General features: G+C 47.2%; 2 protein-coding genes across 4 annotated transcripts in view; one reads left to right on the forward strand and one right to left on the reverse strand.

Moving 5' to 3' along the window:
• Positions 1-2,623: 2,623 nt before the first annotated feature.
• phox2a (paired like homeobox 2A) lies at positions 2,624-5,152 on the forward strand (the record flags this gene model as incomplete). 2 transcript variants are annotated; one of them, XM_079731645.1, is made up of 3 exons in its annotated part: positions 2,624-2,846; positions 4,238-4,425; positions 4,613-5,152. In XM_079731645.1, the coding sequence occupies 3 exons, from the start codon at positions 2,624-2,626 to the stop codon at positions 5,150-5,152; spliced, it is 951 nt and encodes a 316-aa protein (XP_079587771.1). The 2 variants fall into 2 exon arrangements, with proteins under 2 accessions (XP_079587771.1, XP_079587772.1); XM_079731646.1 differs by having other exon boundaries at positions 4,649-5,152.
• A 5,695-nt stretch (positions 5,153-10,847) lies between these two features.
• inppl1a (inositol polyphosphate phosphatase-like 1a) overlaps positions 10,848-22,623 on the reverse strand; it is a 29,186-nt gene continuing 17,410 nt past the window's right edge. Inside the window, exons 9-27 of one of the 2 annotated variants that reach the window (XM_079733211.1) lie at positions 22,470-22,620; positions 21,654-21,760; positions 20,987-21,089; positions 20,614-20,810; positions 19,787-19,904; positions 19,497-19,593; positions 19,154-19,292; positions 18,790-18,889; positions 18,440-18,528; positions 17,952-18,033; positions 17,731-17,820; positions 17,436-17,549; positions 16,714-16,890; positions 16,194-16,349; positions 15,527-15,611; positions 15,291-15,380; positions 14,379-15,126; positions 13,405-13,538; positions 10,848-13,007 (exon numbers count right to left, since the gene is read on the reverse strand). In XM_079733211.1, coding sequence (XP_079589337.1) covers positions 12,914-13,007; positions 13,405-13,538; positions 14,379-15,126; positions 15,291-15,380; positions 15,527-15,611; positions 16,194-16,349; positions 16,714-16,890; positions 17,436-17,549; positions 17,731-17,820; positions 17,952-18,033; positions 18,440-18,528; positions 18,790-18,889; positions 19,154-19,292; positions 19,497-19,593; positions 19,787-19,904; positions 20,614-20,810; positions 20,987-21,089; positions 21,654-21,760; positions 22,470-22,620 — 2,871 coding nt within the window. In that variant the 3' untranslated portion in view covers positions 10,848-12,913. Of the gene's footprint in view, positions 13,008-13,404; positions 13,539-14,378; positions 15,127-15,290; positions 15,384-15,526; positions 15,612-16,193; positions 16,350-16,713; positions 16,891-17,435; positions 17,550-17,730; positions 17,821-17,951; positions 18,034-18,439; positions 18,529-18,789; positions 18,890-19,153; positions 19,293-19,496; positions 19,594-19,786; positions 19,905-20,613; positions 20,811-20,986; positions 21,090-21,653; positions 21,761-22,469; positions 22,621-22,623 lie in introns of both variants that reach the window. The other variant, XM_079733210.1, reaches the window with a different exon arrangement.

Genomic DNA, 22,623 nt, shown 5'->3' on the forward strand with positions numbered 1-22,623 from the left:
ACCCCGAAACCTCGGGCCTGATCACTCATAGGGTTTGATATATCATAGGGTCGCTCTTAGGGATCTCGAGGATCCTCTTGTGACCATTGTCCCTCGTGCTGTTGACTCAGACGTCATGAATCTAAATGATCTTCGTTACTGTTTCCGTTAAATCGCCCATGAATTCAAAAGTCCAAAGTTAAACCCTCCACTATGGTCCCCCAGCGTCGGAGGACGGATTATGGGCTTGGGGGAGAAGACGACCACCCTTTGAAGGGATTAAGTCACCAGCGAAGAGGCCTGGGGTCGCTGCTGCTCTTTTGGGGAGCAGAAACAAGGACCGGGCAGTTTAACTTTGAAACTGTTTAACTTTTTTGGTAAACTCACCTCTGAACCCGAGCAGACGGGACGTGCTATCCAACAGACTGTGCAGCTTTCAGATATGCTTATTGTATGAGGGGAATGGTGAGCAGGACCAGGAAACATTTCACTTTGATCTCACGTGCATTCCCAAAGAATCCCCAAAACGCGGGAGCGAAACGAGCGCGGGCCTTGGCTGAAAACCTGCGCGAGGCACGGGATCATATCGGAATTATGATTGGCTAATTATTTATATCTTACCAATAGGGCATTTTTGCAGAGTGAAGAAACAGACACGTATTAAACTCCCATTTAATTAGAATAGCTATAATTTGGCTCGTCTTCTGATTCAATTTCGAGCTAAAGCATAAACACGCAATTAATAATAAACATGATCGAATATGAATGATAAATAAGTTGAACACTGAATTAGAGTGGTGCATTGAGAACAATAACATGATCCATAATAATATAAAATCCATTGAGCAAAATAAATAGGGTTTAACAACAATTCGGGCTAAATGCACTAATTTTTTAAACAAGCCTACAATTTTAATTTAATCGATAACCGTTTTTTTATTCAACTGCCACAAACATTTAAGGGCTACGGATCCTCGTGGCGGCGAAGCAGCGCTCGCGCGTGAGTCCGTGCGGTGGCGTAATGGTATTATGGCGCGTAGAGCCACTGGGGTGTCCGAGCCAAGAGTGCACATTTTAAACCCCATTAATGTATTGTTCACTCGCACGTGCACACACATACACACGCACACACACACACGCGCGCGCGAGCCGCACATGTGGTAAGGCCTTACAAACGTAATCAATTTACCGTTTGTGCGTATACACGATAATTTTATTTTGCGGATTACATTATTTAGTGGGATTTATTCGGTAACAAAAAGCATTTTAATTCCATAAAAACGGGTCCAAGATCGAATATCCGGCCGAACAACTGTGAAGCTAAATACCCCAACTGGAGACTTGAGCAATGATGGGCTCCCTATAAATGCCCTGCTCGTCCCTTCATGTTTTTCAAGCCCTGAGTGTTTTGTGGGCCGTGTGGAATATGACTTATCACATCGTGTGACACTGCACAATAAACTTAAACCAATTGATGGGGCGTCAATGCATTTATGGTTAGTCGGTCGCAGTCGCCACTTGTCCGAGGTGCTCCTTCGCAGCCCGCAGTCTCCTCTCCCTGGTCTTACATCAAACTGACGCTCACTTGGGTGACATCTTCGTAAAATAGATAGGAATCAACAAATCAAGCTTTTAATATCAGGAATCCTACCGGGAGCCAGAACCCACCTCACATATGAACACCGTTTGGACGATGTGCCACTTATGAAAACAGCCTGTTACGTTTGATCTTCAAATAAATAAATTGATGTCAAACCAAACCGTATAAACAGCAATTAAACAGGCCAACAATTAAATCCACCTTATAACTTTGTAATTCTGGGGCGACATTGGATATCAAGCATTCGAGCATTACTTGGCTGCGCCCCTGCGCCATCTAATTATAATAATAATCTGCACGTTCAAAGGGTTATACCTATAGCCCAACAAATAACATGCGGTTAGAAATAATAAGTCTACATACAAAACACCTCAAGGTATCTCAAGTCATCGGCCCGCACGAGCTATAGGCTGTACCTGCGCTTCCATCATGGCGACCAAGGCTCCAAGCCTCCCCACGCATGCGCAGTGGTGCGCGCGTTGCAAGGGGGCCGTCCGTGTCAGCGATCACTGGCTGTGCCCCCCCAATAGACTCTCGAGGCATTGTCATGGAAAAAGACCACCGCCTCGCTATTGTCTCGCTCTCCACCAAAGTTTATTATAAGCGCCGCGCGGGGCAGCAGCACAGTGCGCTGTCAAACAGGAGCAGGAGAGACACGGACACACACAGACGCACAGAGAGAATAACCTGGACGAGGAGAAAGCATGAGAATAACAACCTTTAAGCAAGACGCTTAACACTGAAACAGGAGGGGGGGCAATTTCTGGATAATTGTATCAAGCTAAAGGAAGAACAACTGCGTCTCAGAGAAGACAAGGAGAAGAGATCCGAGGGGACGGAGGACCGAGTCGAGCCGAGGAGAGCGCAGTAGCAGGAGACCTTGCTGGAAATAGAGACATTTCGACCAGCGTTCAAAGACAACGGCATATCCCCCCCCCCCCCCAAAAAAAAAACACTGTTTCCTAGACGAATCTTTTCGTTTTTAATTCTCAAATCGTGCGCGTCTGGTTTGAAATACTCGTGGGTGTCACTCGCTGACCTTCGATGTATAAGATGGATTACTCGTACCTGAACTCCTACGACTCGTGCATGGCCGCGATGGAGGCGTCGGCCTATGCGGACTTCAGCTCGTGCAGCCAGGCCAGCTCGTTCCAGTACAACCCCATCCGGAGCGGGCCCTTCTCCAACCCGGGCTGCACCCCGCTCAGCACGGCCAGCTGCACCCTGGGGGCCCTGCGCGAGCACCAGCCCACCCCTTACTCCACAGGTACGATGTGTTCCGTTCGGTCCCGTTATGCTTCGGGTTTGTTTGGGTTGAAATCTGCTGTCACTTTAAGCACCATCGGAGTCGTGAGAAATAGTTGGTAAAATGGTGTTAGTAACAATTTTCTGCATTGTCCGTTTATTTACTTTGATTGCGAATTAATGCAATATTGATAATATATTTGGTCAATGTAATATGATGTAGGCCTTTTGGTTTTGTCTGTTCCTTGTGTTTTTAGGTTCATAGTAAATTCGCTAAACCTGAATTAATTAAATTAGGCTAAAATGCATATCTGCATTTTATATCATTCGAAATTATATTAGTCCATCAACTTTCAATTACAAGATAAGGGAAGGGATAAGGAAGGAAAACTCATCATTTAACTATGATGAGTTAAATGATGAGTGACTCTGACTATGATGATGCCGATCTCAGGCTAATCTGTGTCCATTACATCCGAACAAGGAGGAAACAAGGAATTCAAATAAAAGCTAATAAAATTGTGCCCAACGTCACAACATTGTGGAATAATTATTAATTCAAATAAAAGCTAATAAAAATGTGCCCAACGTCACAACATTGTGGAATAATTACGCATCATGTTGCTGCGCCACCAAACCAACTGGTCGGACCCGGCTGTCCGGGAATGTGGCAATCAACCGTGTTCCCCTGGTCCCAAATTCCAAACCTACAAAAAACATAAAAACATACATTTTCATTAATTATGAGATATTATTCATTTTTCTCGAAGCAAAAATAACATCAGCCGCATAAATAAAAACATATTTCATATAGGCGAATGGGGTGGCGCTCATCCCGACAAACATCCACGATAATATGCGCATCATATTTAATGTTCATCTGCGGTATCTCTTTCCTTACACATGTTTATTTTTCACATAGATATCGCCAGAACATTTAAACATTTAGACAAACCACATTTAATAATATCAAGCCGCACACATTCTGGAGGCATGTCGCTGGGAAAGCTGTGTCGATCATTAACAGATTATTATGTTATTGTTTCGTTACAGTCAGGAGTAACACATTGTAAATCTATAGTTTTGTACATTCTTCAATTGTTTCTATGGGTTATTTCCTTCATGAAGGCTATTGATGTGATTTCATTTAGGCCTAGCCTATCATATAGGTCAAAATTTACCGTGTCATTATATTCGTCTTTGTAGAAAAAAACAAAACTTATTCTTATATATTTAATTTGACTACTTTAATTATGATTGAGTATGTCCAAACATTGTAATGGATTTATATCAACCACATTTCTCCTCACATACCACAAGGGTCCCGCTCCCATCTAAGCCCATGATGGTCTCGCGTGGCTTAATGAAGTGAGGTCATTCATGTTTCCCCTTCTTGACGTTCTTTTTCCTTAGTTCCCTACAAATTCTTCTCGGACCCTTCCGGCCTGAACGAGAAGCGGAAGCAGCGGCGCATCAGAACGACCTTCACGAGCTCGCAGTTGAAGGAGCTTGAGCGCGTGTTCGCGGAAACCCACTACCCAGATATCTACACGCGCGAGGAACTAGCGCTGAAGATCGATCTCACAGAGGCCCGCGTGCAGGTAAGGGTTTAAAGCCAGATGCATAAAATAACAACAAAACAATAGGCAGGCCTATGGAATTGTTATGCTATAAAAATCAATAAAATCCCACCATTGGAATTAAACCAAATAAATCCCACCACATGATGAAATACAATTCCCATAAAAACATTATTTAACGTGCTTCAGGCCCATGAAACGTCTCATTAATCCCTCATCTTGTTTTTTGCTATCCGTGCATCAGGTCTGGTTTCAGAACAGACGCGCCAAGTTCCGCAAGCAGGAGCGCGCCGCCAACGCCAAGTCCAACGCCAACAGCTCGGGGGGCAGCGCCGGCAGCTCCACCAGCAGCAGCAGCTCTGCGGGCAAGAAGCCCGGGGACCACCGCTCCTCCTCCGACGACGACGAGTCCAAGGAGTCCACCTGCAGCCCCACGCCCGACAGCACCGCCTCCCTGCCGGGCTCAGCCAATGGGAATATGGGCAGCCCCGCCAGCCTGAGCCCCAGCCCCGTGCCTCCCAACAGCGGCTACGCAAACACTTCCAGCTCCCCGGTGCTCCAGGGGCTGAAGGCCCCCAGCTGGCCCAGCCTGGGGCCCTCCAACCCGGCCATGGCCCAGCCCGCCGTCCAGACGCAGGAGATTCTGAAGGCCTGGCAGCCGGCAGACAGCATGACCGGGCCCTTCGCAGGCGTGCTGTCCTCTTTCCACAGAAAACCCAACCCGTCCCTCAAGACGAACCTGTTCTGAAGCACACAGAGACACGCCACACACGCATAGGGCCAGAGAGGCTCTGTGGGCGGTTGATTGGTTGGTTGAGGAACATGATTTTGTATAGGTTTTGTGGATTGGGGTTAGGGTTGGGTATACGGGCGAAACCCACTTACAACAGGACTCCCCTGAATCGACGGTTATGTACTGCAGTGACGTCACTGGTTTCAGCATCCTGCAGCAACAGATCCACAACAACAACGGCAACAACTACAACGGCAACAACAACGGCAACAACAACAACAGGCTGTGAAATTCTTGCAAAGACCCAGAGATTGAAGAAAATCACAGGTCGGTGATGAGTTTGATTGCCGTTGTGTCAGCAACGGGATCGAAAACTCTCTAAACATGCAGTGCACGTGTCCAGCACCCACCGACCCCAGCCCCCCACCCCTTCAGTTATAGTGGACACATGCCCACCCCCCCCCCCCACCCCGCCCTTTCCCCCTCTTGTGATGGAAACAGAAGACTCAGACGTTTCTCACAAAGGACTGAATAATACCAATATGTTATTATGTCTAATTATGTCTAATATGAATAGCGATGGTTCGACCTCTGAAGAAGAAGAAAAGATGATAGGTTGACGAGAGACACTGAGCGGTCCACTCTATTTAAAATTGTATAAAGAATTCCTGTACAGGCCCCTTGACGCAACCCCACAAAAAGCTCTCATGAGGTGTGTGTGTGTGTGTGTGTGTTAAAGGATATGCATCCTGCCCTGGGACATGCACACCTCGATTCACTGTGAAGGTGATATGCATACATTCGCGTACATGGCGCACGCAGACACAACCACACTCCCACACTCTGCTGTCGGGTTCTCTCTCTCTCTCTGGCACGCGCGCTCTCTGTCTCCGTCCCTCTACCACATCAAGCTGTTGAATGGTTTGCGGTGCGGAGAAAGCGCACTTAGGATATGTCACACACACAAACCCCCACACACACACACACACACACACACGCACACCCCTCCACGCCAATTCCGAGTGACAGTAGCTGAGAATGGCAGTGAGCTCCGAGTGTTAAGCAGCTAGCTAAACACAAGCCCACCCCCACCAGGAGACAAAAGGCATACTGTTGCAAGCAGAACACCACTTCCTCTAAGCCCCTGGGAGACACCCCAGGAGGAGACCCCCCCCCCACCAACCGGTCCCACCAGGGTACCCTAAACCCTGTCTCGGGCAAAACACGGCCACTCCTAAATCCAATTAGGTTCAGGAAACACTCCTCCCTCACCAGACCCCTCTTCCTCCTTTCTCTCTGTCTTCTTCCCATCCGCCTGGTCTTTACTGTATCAAGGCCAAGTCATCCCCCCAACCCCTTTCCATCCCCTCAAAAGCAAACACCCTCACCCTTTCTCTGTCAATCTCCTTTCCTCTCTCATCCTCATCCTCTCTTGTCCCATCACTTCCATTCCTTCTCGTTCCCCCTTGCTCATCCCCCACCCCCACTCTCTGCCTTATCCCTCTCGTTCCCTCATCATCTCTCTTCCCAATCCCTAATGGGTCTCTCACACCCTCTCTCCCTCCCACCCATCTCCCACGGGCACTTTAATCAAAACTGTTGAAGTATGTACGAAACACACACACACACACACACACACACACGAACATGCACACACAAACAAACACACACACACACATGCACACACACGAACATGCACGCATAAAAGAACACGTATATACACACGCACACACACACACACACACACACACACACACACACACACACACACACACAAATATACAGAAACACACACACACACAAACACACACACACACACACAAACACACACGCAATTTTCAAAACTAAATCCATTGTTGTCAGTCACCTCACGTTTTTACCTATAGATTACGGAATGGTAGCTCTATGGTGTTTTCCCAGTTGCAGACAGAGCTGCACATTCCTGACAGCCTAACAGGACTTGTACAGAAGGCTGGTAACCCAGTTTGACCATCTTGCCCTCAGAGTAGTTTCAGACCAGTCTGTTATGATGCTTTGCCTTAATTTGGTATAGGAGTTTTATCTTCCAAAAAAACCTTTGAAACATAATATCTCTATTTGATTGCCATTCTTTAAATAGCATTTCATGATATGTGTGCAATAACTTCATTGTCTGTTTCAATTTGGTGGCACATGGATTATAATGTTTTGTATTTTCTTTGCAGCTCCTGGCACACACACAGATTTTGTGCAAATACCCAACAATCGTCGTCTATTTTTCTCTTCACAAACAAGGCTGACACATGGGCAGTATGACAAAAACACCAACGTTCCATGGCATCTTCACTAATGTTTAGCAGTCTTCACACAGAATAACGACAATTGTTCCACGCTCCCTTGTATTGCTGTTGCCGATCCTCCATCAAAAGAGCAATTGTTTGTAGTTAATGTTGCCTTGCGTTAGTTTCTTCTTTTATCGGTCGTCATGGGGGCAGGTCTGAAATTTGATACGTTGAAGGGAAAGCCGCATATGTACTTAAAATGCAAACTAGTGTATTTATTAATATTTTATTTTGACCAACATGCAGATCTTTTTTGAACCGCTACACAGACCCCTTGTTACTTGAAAGGTAATCCTGTAATTAGTAATATAAATAGGTAGATTTTTTTCTTCCCCACGTTGATCTAAAAATGTATTTCATTCAAGCGCCTGTCTTTATGTCCAGTATTTCCATTCAATGATGAAGTGATGAGAGCTCTAGTGAATGAGAAGATATAGCACTACCCTACATATTCTAATAAATGTACATTATGGAAGCACTACTCAGACTGCTCAATGATCTGATTCTTTTTTTGACATCTTGCAATAGTCAACAGTATTTTGTTTTTCCATTTCTATTTTGACTGAATACAAATTCCTTCAATGAAATGGGGGTGCCGACCTGCCAGGTATTCTTCAAACAACAGGGACATTTTGGTTTAGGTAGTTTGTAAAAGTTCCACTTTTGGTACAAGATTATGGATGGTTAGTTGTAGGTAAAAAAGTTAGAAATAGTAAAGTTTAGGTCATTGTTAAGTTTGGATATTTGGTTACCGATGTTCATGTTTAGATATTAGGTTAAAGATAGTTAAATAAATTAAGGTTAGAGATGGTTACGTTTAGGTATTAAGTTAGGATTAGGATTTGGTCAAGTTGAAGGGGAAGGTTCATAGGGTGACTGAGGTGGATCAACTTTGTTCTATACATGATGTGGGACAGAAACCTCTACAGCAGACAGCAGCAGAATACTTCTACTCTCTCACATATTACATTTTGTTGACTGGGCCTAAGTTGTAAAAACTATTATACATAACTATTGTGGAGTGTGTGCGGATGATGGCTGGTTTAGGCAGCCTCACCTGGCCCGAGTCTGATTGGACTCTGGGCTGGGTAAGGCTGCACACCTGTTACACATTGAGTAGTCAGTGTGCACAGGTTAAACCAGCCATCTCCACACACACTCAGGTAGAGATCTCCTGCATGGAAACAGTGTCATGGATCATTATCTGCAAACCGTACAATACACCGGCTTTTGACCCCACCACCCTTACTATCCTTTTATATATGACAACAAACAGCCAAATGTATGTCATCATCAGGATCCTCTATCAAACAGTTACAACAGATCAAAACTAGGAGGGTCGACACACCACAAAAAAACATTTCCCTACCACTTGAGGAGGTGTTGAAGGGTCAAAGTTCTGCTCGTACGTAGGGCCATATTCATTCCCATACTGTACAGAACCTTCAAACAAAGAAACAAACTGAAGTACCCATTACACTTATTTAGAAAAGGATCTGTTAGAAATAATAACTCAATGCCAGCATGAGCCACATCAGTGAGATGGTTCTGTTGCAGTCAGGGAAACCAGACTGAAAAGAATATCAGTAAATGGAGAATACATTTGAACTACAAATTACTAAGTAGACAGCAAAGTTGCAAACCATAATGCTAACCCAAACCATCTACCAAAAAAAGAAAAACCTTTTCAATTTTACCATTATAACATGACACAAAATAAATAAAAGTGCAGCATAAAATGTGACTATTTTTCCTAAACTGCACCCCCGGTGGCTTTGATCTATAGGCTCGAGCTCAGGTCAGACGGAACATTTCACCAAATGAACTGCCAACTGCTGCACTGACCGTCCACCCACAGCCCCTTCCCCACCGGCCTTCGCCTTCATCTCACAGAAACCAAATTGATTTTTCGGAATTGAAAACTGCTTGGAGTGCAGCAAATGCAACATTTGGTTGAACTGAATTGAATTGAATAATTCAAATATACAAATATATGTATATATATATATATATGGGTGTATACAATTGGCGCCCTCCCAGGTGGCACTCTAGGCGACCCTTTAGGCCTAGAAATGCCCTTGAGCACAGAAGTCAACATCAAGCATCAGTTAACATGCAAGAATATATTCTCTGCCCTCTTTTCCGAACTCACTGCTGCATACCTTCACCAGAACAGCCTTCTGGACCCTCACCAGTCTGGATTCAGGGAAGGCCACTTAACGTCTCTCCTCCTCTGTCATTCTGCAGGACCTCTCAGCAGACTGACACAGTGAACCACCGGCTCCTCCTCTGAGACCTCGCACAACTGGGAGTCTCAGGCTCCGCCCTCTTCCTGTCCACAACATACCTCACGGAATGGATCCACAGGGTAACCTGGGTATGATCATCCGTGTCCGACCCTTGTTGTCTCACTACTTGGGTCCCCCTGGATTCTGTCCTGGGTCCTATCCTCTTCGGTCTGTACACCAAGTCACTGGCTCATTCAATCACCTGGTGGCCTATCCTACAACAGCTTCGAGGATGACACAACTTATTTGTTTTTAATGGTCTGAAATCAAGGTAGAGGCATGCATCTCTGCGTGTCTGGCCGACATCACTTAGCGGAATTGGACAGATGGTTCAGGTGGAAGGCCTCTCCCATCCATAACCTCGATATCTACATAACTGTGCTGTCTGCGACTTAGTCAACAGCAGGGATTTCCTTTACATCACTCTTTTTTTGGTCTCCCATGCATCAACCCTAGAGATTTTGGGGTCAAAATATGGTGTTGAGGGCAGTTTCAGCAGCATTGGAGTCATGGAGACACACAACACTTCATGTGTTCTTTGTGGAATCCTGAGGGCAGTTAATCAGCTTCTGCAGATGGTTGCTGCTCAGTTCTGCAGAATAAATGCCATCGGTTCCTCATGGTTGGATTTCCAGTTTGTCTTTTGACTCTCGTCAGCAGTTCTCCGCTGGCCCAGGAGAGCCTGAAGGAAGACCCTAACAGTTTGGGCTGGCCAATCATGTCATATCTCGATTTACCCATGGATGGCTGCAACCATAAATACGAAAACAACAAAGCCAAACTGGTAAAAGCAACACATTGGCTCTGAAAAGAACTGAAGAGACCTTCAAATGTCACAAAACCTTGAAACCACTAAAAGCAGGGCTGAAGACGGCTGTGTAGGGTGGGCCCAAAAGAAATTGAATTGCTGTCCTTCTTTAAAATGGGCTTTGTGTGTGTAGTGGAGTTTAGTGTATAGCCAGACTGAACAGATACTAGGCTACCACCTCCATAATAATCCACTGTAGGCCTACAACACATGACACACAATCCTGGAGAAATGGGCACTGTTATTTATTAAAGATAACTAATGGGCCCAATGTTTAAATTATTACAAATGTTTTTCAAAGAAAAAGAAAACAAACACCAAAAGTAGACAGGGAATGCATCAAATAATTTAAAATAGACCAAATAGATTTAAGAAATGTTTAGATGAAGCAAACATTAGGTTTTATTTGGGGAAAAAATAACGTCACATAACAGTCACGGTCATTAAGTTAAAACAACTAAAGTACAAGCAAGGAGCTATAACAGTACAGTGTAAAAAATGGATGGAGAGAACAGAGCACACACAGACACAGAAGACACACACACACACACACACACACACACAGCAATTGGAAAAATATTCTCTATATGGCAACTTAAGATGCAATGACACACAGGCACTTAACAAAACTGCATTGCAATCAAAAAACAAAGGCCTATTGCTACAGAGGATGGCCAGAACAAATGGATGTAAAGTTGAAGAAAACAAACCTTTCTCACTGAACTAAATCACTGAACTAAAATTATCCTCAGTAAGGTTAGATTGATGAATGTAATATGTTGTGTGTGTGTGGTTTAAAAATAACAGAAGGAAGGTAAGAATTGTGGACACTATGGGTGTATTTTACCCAAAGTATCACAGAATTGTGATGAAACAACCTAGGTAGTTATGGATTATGTCCCTTGAAAACACAAAGTATGATTCAGTCTTCTGGTTTCATTGCAATAATGGCAGGATATTTAGTCTTGAAGAAAGACTTAATTAGCAACGCATATTCATGTGAAACAAAAAAAAATCGAACAGTAAATTATTAAGTACAAATCCTTTTGTTATCTTGTTTTGGTTGCGTTAATTTCCCTCTAGTTCCACTTTGACCTCTATTGAGAAGGTTTCTGGAATAGCGGCGCCACCTGTTGGTCAAATCCAACAACTGCAAGAACATTTATATCCTTACTTGTGTAAATCAATTCTGAAATACATGTTACTTAAATTCAAAGTCTGTTAAAGGGTGACTTAAAAAGCCTGGAACTCCACGTCATGGAACTCAACAGCAAGTATAATAATAATAAGTAGATTCAAGATTATACTGATCTTTAAATCGTAAAGAAGATTAATAATTCCTCTCTGGCCAAATACAATTATTTGTTTTCTGAGGAACTTATCGTTGTGTGAAAAGAAATGTGTTTGACCTTAAGAAGATCAGTCAGCACATAAAACAGCTTCTACAATTCTCTCACAGTGATAGTTTGGTTTGTTTGCTCAATAATAATCCCTTTATCTTGAAAAAAACGGAAACAAAACAGAACAAAAAATACTTTGGGCCATAAATACATGCAGAGACACTGAATCAATATTAAAAAAAGGAGAAAACAGACATAAATTTCCATTGTCTGAATAACGGGATCAAAAGGTATCGTTTACAGTAGCTCTGTCTGTGTGGGAGGCCCCTCCTCAGGCTTGGGCGGAGTCCAGCCAGGGGGTGCTGGGGGCCAGGCCTGGCCTCAGGCCATCAGTCATCCAGAGGCCGGGCCTGGAGGATTAAGAGTCTACAACGTCATAAACTCAGGCTCTTCAGTGGGGGCGGGGGTAAAGGAGAGGGGAGGGGGGGGGGTGTTGGCTGAGGTTTCAGACTCTGGGTGGCACAATGTGTAGTTCTTCTCTCCCGATGACAAACCCTTCCCTCATGGCTGCGCTCAGGTTGAAGGTCTTTGAACATTCAACACAGTTATCCTCGGAGGTAGGCTACGTTTCTCAGGAGAAGCTTCAGCACATGGGGTATGGACTCCAGCAGGTCAGGCTCGGCGGTGAAGAGTGGGAGGGTCGGGGTCAGGGCAAGATGTAGTGGGATTCAAGTCGGCAGCCTCTCGCCATCTGCGAATGGTCCAAAACCCGTGTCACTGGTAGCCCCGCCCCTGTCTGACAGGGGCTGGTAATGACAGCATGGGGGATGGGGACATGGTATCGGTTCAACACGTGTCCACTGAACAGAAAAGAAACGAAGTGCAATTGCCTGGCCTACATTGACACCCAGTCCAGCTCCGTCGGGTTCACTCTGGTTCTGGGAGCTGGCATGTTGCCCCAGCTTGGGCCCTAGCCGTTACCAGATGGACCAGGGTCCCCGGTTGGAGGGGGCTTAATCTCATTGGTTCTGCTGCCTCAGGCTCTCCAGCAGGATGTGCTTGTGGGCGGGATCTAGGACCCCGGCCTCCTCCAGGTCCTCCTCGGTGATGTCACTGGAGAGAGGTGTGAGGGGATCACAGATTAGACGGGCGTTGGGTACGATATTGCAGAGGAGGAAAAAAGGATCATTTATGGAAACCATCCTTGTTTAATAAGAATGCAATTTGATATCACTTCAGTAAAATATCTAATATTATATAGGTATATGTATGTATGTATGTATGTATGTATGTATGTATCTGAGACAGAAAAGTGCACGCAAGCGTGTTCGATCGCCCGAGTCTGCAGCCTACATGTAGCGCATTAGGCCTGACCTCTACATGCTTCTTGTATACATCTGAATTCACGGTTAGTGAATTTGAATAAAAGCGTCTGCTAATTGACTCAAATAGTGTACATTCTTGGTGTGAACCCATCCATTTTGAATTGCTGGTTTCTAAGCATGTGTACCTGAGGAATTCCAGGTCGTCCCAGCCGTTGTGCAGAAGGCCCTTCTCATAGCGCTCCAAGCCCAGCCTCTGGAGCCACTCCCCGACGGAGGACTCTCCCACCGACAGTGATGAGCTGCTGCTGCCCCAACGAACCTGCAGAGGGCACCAAAAACACCACAGTCAATGGACGCTCTGTTGGCCAGTCTGGTGTAGTTGTCTTTCTTGCGGGAATGTCAGGAATTGTTGTATTAGCATATGATTCTTCTGGTTGTGTCTGACAGGAACCGCACATTGATAGCAGAATAATTCTGTTATAGATAGTCTTGCAGGTATATCTAAAATAAGTCAAAAAAGGACTTGACCCAGGTTATACATTTTGTTGAGCTGTGTACTCACATTTTGTAATTGCTCTCAACCATGTTCAAACCAAGAGAAATCAACAGATTTAGTCAAGGTTACGGTCTGTTAAATTTTCATGAGGTTGCATGTAAATGGCGTCATATCTCCTTTACCCCATCACTTCCAGTCAGTCATTTAATTATCAGTAATCCAGTAGGGTCCTTATTTAGCGTTTCCCACACACTCTACCTCGGCTGGCCGCCCAAGTGTATTAGCTTCATAGCTTCCACGAACGTGCACATCGAAAGTCAGTTGAACCTATTATACACAGTCTGACTCCCACAGAGAGCGGTTTCAAGTCAGTTTAACCTTTTATACACAGTCTGACTCCCACAGAGAGCGGTTTAAAGTCAGTTTAACCTTTTATACACAGTCTGACTCCCACAGAGAGCGGTTTAAAGTCAGTTTAACCTTTTATACACAGTCTGACTCCCACAGAGAGCGGTTTAAAGTCAGTTTAACCTTTTATACACAGTCTGACTCCCACAGAGAGCGGTTTAAAGTCAGTTTAACCTTTAAACACAGTCTCACTCCAACAGAGAGGGGCGTCTGTTACTGCAGCTACGGCTAACTAGCACTAGCTACTACATCTACCTCCTCAGGCGTGTCCTCGGCGATGCTCTCTGGGATGGGGTGTCTCGGGGGGAAGGTGCGGCACACGTCCAGCCCCAGCCCCAGAACGGGCCCCCGCATGAGGGGCGGGGCCGAGGGGGCCCGGGGGGTCTGTCCAGAGAACTCGCTCTCGCTCATGGTTTTGGCCATCTGCAGCACCGAGCAGGACTGGTCGTCCAGAGCTCCTCCCCCTCCTCCCCCTCCTCTCTGGTAGCCCTCCCCCAGGGCGAACGGCGCCGAGGCGACGGGGGCGATGCGCACCTCGGCCAGGTCGGGGAATTGGGGGCGGGGCTTGGCGAAGGGGCCCTCCACGGCCATATCCGGGGCGCCTTTGGGCAGCGGGGGAGGGGGGAAGTCCGGGGGCGGGCGGTTCAGAGAGCTCCCCACCGGGGCGGCAGTCGGGCCCGGGACCACGCCGCCGCCGCCGCCCTCCTCCTCCGGGCACGGCTCCTCGCTGATGGTGCGGACGACGGAGAGGACCACTGGGGGCCTGCTGCGGGAGCCCGGGGGCCCATGGGGGGGGCCGGAGGCGGGCTTGGCGCGAGGCAGCGCCGAGGGGGCGGAGGGCTTGGCCGCCGGGGCGTTGGCGAGGGAAGTAGACGGGAGGAGCTCCGGCAGCATGGCCACCGCTGCTGATTGGTTGGGGACGCCCTCCAGGATGTAGTAGGCGGGGTTGTTGTAGCTGTTCTTACACGACGACGGGTCGTCGGGAGACTCTGGCTGCTTGGACCTTAGAGACACACACACACACAGCAGTAGCATTAGTTTGTGTGTGTGTGTGTGTGTGTGTGTGTGTGTGTGTGTGTGTGTGTGTGTGTGTGTGTGTGTGTGTGTGTGTGTGTGTGTGTGTGTGTGTGTGTGTGTGTGTGTGTGTGTTTGTGTGTGTGTGTTTACCTAGTAGCAGTCTCCTCCTTGGTGTTCCTCTCCCCTTCCTCGCTGACCCTCCCCAGCTCTGTTCCTAGAGGCTTGCGGCCCTGCGATGGCCTGCTTCCAAACACACAGCCCCACACAGCACATCAGCAGGAGCACAGCTTAGGCCCAGCGGCAACACACAGTGACGGTCGGAGTATAAGCAGGTCTGATAAGTATTGATATAGATTCATTGAAATATGAAAGGAGAGTGTACAGACTTGACGTATTCGTGTCCGGATCGGGGCAGCAGGGTGGATTTGCCTTTGGGACCACCGGCGTCGTCTTTATCCACACTGATCCACTCTGAAACACAAGCACAAGAACGCAGGTCAGAACACAGGTCAGAACCCAGCTCAGAACGCAGCTCAGAACGCAGCTCAGAATGCAGCTCAGAACGCAGCTCAGAACGCAGTTCAGAACGCAGTTCAGAACCAGCTCAGAACCAAGATCAGAATGCAGCTCAGAACGCAGCTCAGAACCAGCTCAGAGCCCATATCAGAACCCAGATCAGAAGGCAGCTCAGAACACAGCTCAGAACCCAACTCAGAACGCAGCTCAGAACCCAGCTCAGAACACAGCTCAGGACCCAGCTCAGAATGTAGCTCATCTGCGCAAAGATATGACAAAAACGGTCCCTTTGCTCAGCAGGAAGCGTCTCTTGAATAACAGCTTTTTTTGATAGATTCATATCATTAGAAAGCAGTTAGATATTTGACCCAGAACCTTCCAACCAGGAGATAAACCCCCTAACCACTGGACTACCTCCACACCATATACACTCTATCTTCATACACAACACATTTATTCAACGGTTATTCCGGGGTATAAAATGGACCAATGGCAGTGCGTTCCGCAGGGTCACATGGTGCGTGACAGCCTTGTTACCGTAGAGCCGCTCCCGGGTGCCCATCCTCTCGGAGGGCACGCGGACCCTCATGGAGCCGCGGATGTTGCCCGTCTCCTCGCCGCGGTGGGACAGGTACGTGTGGAACTGCTGCGGCGTGCTGCCGATCATCGACTTCAGGGCCAACACACATTCTCCTGGTGGACGAGAGACGCACACGCACACACACACACACACAGGGAGATACACACACACACACACACACACAGACACAAAAACACGTCAAGCCTCTCTGTGACACAATACAATCATGCCTTACATGCCTTAAAACACAATAATTGGTTTACACATTCAACCCCATTTCCTCCAAGGTATGCAAATGCACAAAATCAACAGAGAAAAGGACTTAGTTAAATGAGTTAACTAAGTCAGAATTATTCTGTATAGGTTTTATTCATAACACAATAATTCCAGTTAAAAAATACATACATACTATTCTTCTGCTTACATAGTCACACACACAGTCATCACAGTCACACACACACAGCACTGTAACCCCACCATAGGACTCGTAGCCGTCCAGGGACTTGACGGTGAGCAGCAGGTGCTGGTCCTGCAGGTACTCGATCTCAGAGAGGAGGGGCTTCAGGGTGGTGAGCTGCTTATTGGACCAGCCCACGCGGAGGAAGTTGACGTTGTCACTGCTCTGGGTGTCGTTCTCATAGCTCTTCTTGAACTCTGTAGGGAGGGGTGAGAGAAAGAGGGGGACACACAGAGAGAGAGAGAGAGAGAGAGAGAGAGAGAGAGAGAGAGAGAGAGAGAGAGAGAGAGAGAGAGAGAGAGAGAGAGAGAGAGAGGAGTGGGGCAGAGAGGGGTGGTCAGGTGAGGTTTAGTTGAACCAAAGGAGGGAGGTGGGGGAAGAGGAGCATGGGGGAGATGCAGGGAGGTTATAAGACGGCATTTATATTGAACACAACATGGCAAAAAGGGGCAGAGGAGGTGCAGGGCAGGAGAACGCACAACACACTAGCATACTGACGGCCTGGGGGTGGACAGAATGGGAGGAGGAGGACGAGAGAGAGTGATGCAGATTAAGACGAAGACAGAACAATCAATCATTCATCATTTCCTGATCCACCAGGGAACCCATTGAGGGGTGTGGGGGGGGGGTAACTTCTCTTTGATTAAACCTTGATCATTATCACTTTTTTTTTGGGCAAATTTGTGTATCCTTGAACCCCTTCGAGCCCATGGACATAGGTGTGTGTTTCTGTAGCCCTCACCTTCCAGACAAGTGGAGTAAAACTCAATGAAGAACTTGGTTCTGCTAGCCGTCTTCACGATGGCCTCGATGCTCTCAAACTCTATGTAGGCCTGCTCCGAAGTCTTGGGCAGACCTGGGGAACCCCACAGATGAAGAGGAAGAAACAGAAACCATGGGTTGGACACGCAGTTAACACCAAGCTTAGCACTAAAAGAAAGGGTAAGACATACAGACATACGGACACACAGATTTTGATAGACCTAAAGGATCAAGAGACATTGAGACAAAGTGGACGTGGGATTTCAGCCATGTACCTTTCTTGGAGACAAACTGAGACGTCACCCCCACCTCGAAGGTCGCGAACACTGGGGAGTGGTCACTGGTCACGATGTCATCTGTACAGCCTGACACGACACAGGGGGAGAATATAACAAAAACAATCCCTTTACAGACGGACTCACAGTGCGGCACTGTTGTTGTTACATTTCTACAAACAAGTTGTGATATATATGATATCCTGCAGAGCGGGTCTCACCGTAGGAGTTGCAGACGATGTGTGTCTCAGGGTAGGACTTCCACAGGATCCGGTCACACCACGACGGGACGTTGGTCCTCATCTGAGGACCAGAGAGGGGACAGGCATGGAGGTGTGAGATAGAGACACACACAGACACAGGAAATACACAATGTTGATGCTAGTACGCCAACATCCTTTTCATATTAATAATCATAATAAAAACAATAAGAGTATATAGCAATAGTAATAATAATAGTAATAATAAACACTATCCTTATAGCATCTTTGAAAATGTATAAAGTGCTTTTATAACAGGGGACTCAGGTCAAAACGGTGACATCGTTTGAGGGGACGTCCCTGGCCTCTGGCTCCACACCGCGGCGACAGGCCGCGCCCCCACACCGAGGTCACGACCCCGGTCCCGGGCCACCGGTTGGGTGCGGCTGCTGGAGGGAGATGGCTGGAGTGCGAGTGTGTATGCGTGTGTGTGTGTACTGCGGACCCACCCCAGTGGCCTTCTGCTTCTGCCAGACGTAGGTGTCCCTGGAGCCCCGTTCGTAGCGGTAGGTGGGCGGGTAGGAGATCTCCTCTTCCACTGCAGGGTTTCACACAACCAGCTTCTAATTACACGCGTCGACTACAGAGAGCACCGAGACGACGGGCCTGGCCAGTGTTTGTTCTGGCTCCGGCTTATGACGTGGTTACCACCTGGAAACCTTCTGTTTGACAAACTGCCAAACTGGGTGTCACTTGAGCCACATGGGAGGGGGGATATACAGGATATAAGCTCCTGTATATTGCGCCACAACCGAGAAGAGTGGAACGGACAGACAGACAGACAGACGGGTGTACTGACCGAAGCGGAGGAACACCTTGTTCTTCTCCCTCTCCAGGTTGAGCTGGTCCACCTTCAGCAGGGGGTCAAACTCCTTCCTGTTGATGTAGTTCAGGATCTCCTGCGCACGCACGCACGCACACGCACACGCACACGCACACGCACACACACACACACACACACACACACACACACACACACACACACACACGCACGCACGCGCGACAATCATAATGAAAACGATGAATCATCAAGTAAACATCGTAGCATCAGCAGTGAGAGAGGGAGGAAGACAGACAGACAGCGCGAAGGGAACTTCCTTGAGACGTCAGTGAGTCAAATGTCTGGATAACTCTGACTGGTGTGTGTGGTGCGTGTGCTCCACCTGGATGTCCATGTCCAGCCGGTAGTTGAGGTCTCCCAGCCAGAAGAGGTGTGTGAAGCGCAGCGAGATGTCGAAGGAGCTCAACTGTTTGTCGCCCAGCGACAGCAGCCGTAGGATGTCTAGGTAGTTCTGGTTCCTCCTATAGAAGAAAGCCACGGATTCAAAACAGCGGATCGACTTCAGGAAGCACCTGTTTTAATATGTTCTGAACCTGATCTTATTTGCAGCATGAAATGGTAGTCTGTTTATATTGTATTTTAACAGTGCAGCATGTAGACAATTCTGGTTCTGGTGGTTGAATCTGTGCACGTGTGTGTACGTGTATGTGTGCATGGGTGCCTACCTGGCAATCTTCTCATTCCCTGAGGTCAGGTGGCAGTTGACAAACCCAAAAGATGTTCCGTTGAACATGAAGGACACCCCTACAGCCCCTTTGTTACCTAGGAAACGACCAGCAACAATGAATTTGTATTTTGTAAAATCAGCATGAATCAGCAGGAAGCCCAAGAATAAAACTTAACACATCACGTGTGTGTGTGTGTGTGTGTGTGTGTGTGTGTGTGTGTGTGTGTGTGTGTGTGTGTTCGTGTGTGATCGCATGTGCTTGGGCGGGAATGGCACTGCGGTCGTTACCCAGCGTGTTGGCGATGCCAGTCTTGACGCTGGACACGCCCACGTGGCTGATGCGGTTCTCATGCTCGGGTTTCACCAGCACGGCGATCTTGATGTTCCACAGCGTCTGCACGGCGATCTGTCATCACACAGGAAGAGGAGCGCGTGTGGTAAGGGGCAAAGAGCGCTCGGCTGGAACTGCTAGTTTTGGCTAGTCTACCATTGTCTTCCGTTAGTCTGGTTAATGGAAACTTTCTGTTTACATTGATTCACCTTCCGTACATAGAAACCAAGTGTTGCTATGTACATGGAACAGCTTTTTTGTTTTTACGGGGAAAAGTTCACCCTTCTCCCACAAAATAAAAGGCACCATTGAAACCAACTTTGTCTTTAGGTGCTTGTGAACTACCACACCATAGCACCACAGCAACACCAGGCCAGGGCGCAATATACCCATTGCCGTCGTCAGGTGATGTATCTTGTTGGCCACATGTCCGATCGATGTTCACCAACCTTAATCAACCTTCTAGAGTGGGGTGTGACCCAGCATATGATAGATGGTAAATGGACTGCATTTATATAGCGCTTTTATCAAAAGCTCTTTACAATATTGCCTGACATTCACCCATTCATGCACACATTCACACACCGACGGTGGAGTCAACCATGCATGGCAGCAGCCAGCCCGTCTGGAGCAGTTAGGGTTAGGTGCCTTGCTCAGGGACACCTGGACACTCAGCTAGGAGGAGCCGGGGATTGACCTAGCAACCTCGCGGTTATCAGCCAACCCGCTCTACCTCCTGAGCTACCGCCACTCCAGCATCATCCACTCAGACCCCCGGACCCACCGGCTTGTACTCCAGGTCCGTCTGGTCCTTCAGGCCGGCGCGGATGGACTCCACCCACTCGCGGTCGCACATGGAGTTCTCCTGGGTCCCGAACACGTACAGGTCGTGGGGTATGGTCACCGTCATCTCGTCCAGGGTCTTGCCCAGGCCGCGACACAGCACCCACGAGCTCATGGCCTTGGGCGCGGGAACCGAGCCTAGAGAGGGGTTCATACCTCTGGTTGAGTCTCTGACTACGGCCGTGGGTCAGGTCAGGAGGCGAGCGAGTGAGTGAGTGAGTGAGTGAGTGAGTGAGTGAGAGTGAGAGAGTGAGTGAGAGTGAGAGAGTGAGTGAGTGAGTGAGTGAGTGAGTGAGTGAGTGAGTGAGTCCTACCCATGTTCCAGGTGCCTATGAAGATTGAAATCATGTCTGGCTCGTCTTGGTTGGAATGTTTATTTTTCATCAACTGCAGCAATTGACAAAAGGCCTCGCGCTTCTGAAAAACATCACAACGACGCGTAATGATGTGAGATGGCGGGGATTGAGAAACACAGACATCAATAACGGTCAGCTGGAAAACACTTGATAGCATGAGCACTAAGCAACATTACATTAAAGGGACAGAAAGACTTTTTCTTCTGAATCATCGTAAATATTACTTATTACACTTTAGAAATATTTAACTATCTATCTATCGGAATGTTTTTGAACCTGTTCTCTTTTAATTACAGACCTTAGGAAAGCATTGTTTTAAACTATATCAAATTGCAACAATATCTTCATGCGAAGTCTGTACAGCTTCCTCTCCGCTATACACACACACACGCGCGCGCACACGCACACACACAAACACACGGTAGCTTCTATACATGCATTTGTAAGTAAAAAAAAGCGTTGTATACATTTACAAAATTGTAAATGTATTACACTATAACATGTATTCGCGTGACAGTATACATGTGCCCTTGTGTGTGTGTGTGTGTGTGTGTGTGTGTGTGTGTGTGTGTGTGTGTGTGTGTGTGTGTGTGTGTGTGTGTGTGTGCGCATGTCATGCACATACCTTGGCACTGGCGAAGATGAAGTCTTTCCTCTGGCTCTTGTCCTTTTCCTTCTCAAACACAATGCCCAGCTTATTCTGGACCCGCTGTGACTTGATCAGCTGACGGACTGGCACACACAGAGGGAGGGCGAGCAGATCAGGGACAGGGAGCGCGGGAGGGACCAGAGAGAGAGAGGCACGTCCAGAGAGTGAGACAGAACCACGGGGTGGTGGATAGGGAGCCAGAGGGAGCGTTGTATGTTTAAAAAACAAAATTGACAAAGGGAGCAATCAATTAAGCTATATCACACGAAAGCATTGACCTCGAGAGTGATATTGCTTTTGTACAACAGTTCTACAAGCACCAATTATTAGTTAACAGTAATAAGCAACAACAGATTATGATCTGTTTGTTTATTTAATGATTTATTTGGCTCCGCCAACACAAATAGACTGGGACTGAACTTTTGCCAAGCAACACATAAACACACTAGCTATCTTAGGTACATAAAGACAGTTGATAACATTAAAGGTTATTAGAACATCTGTAAAGCGGAGTGATACATGTATAGTTAAAAGTCCCAGTGCTGTTATACTCTATATCAGCCCTCATGGAATGCCTCTTGTCCAATCAAATAACTTGGCCGGAACAAACTGTTGTATAATAGTCAATAGTAATAGTACCATTGAAACATGGCAAAGACGTACAATATTCTTTGATTGACAATAAAGTTTGCAACGCTAAGTAAAACTCAAATCCAGGTTGAAAACACAGAAGCAACTCGCAATGTGAATGTGTGGGTGTGAGCGGGTGTGTACGTGAGGGGCGTTACTCACTCTTGTCGTGGGTGAAGGTGGTCCAGTCCTCCTGGCTGTCCTTGACCTTCTTCATTACCACCATCCTCCCCCCCTCCACGTCCACAGACAGAGTGTGCTTCTGGCTCTTCCCTATCTTGGCCAGCTCTGCCAAACAGCCGTCCAGCTTCACCTG

This window comes from Pollachius pollachius (assembly GCF_949987615.1).
Source record: "Pollachius pollachius genome assembly, chromosome: 3".
NCBI classification, from domain to species: Eukaryota; Metazoa; Chordata; class Actinopteri; order Gadiformes; family Gadidae; genus Pollachius; species Pollachius pollachius.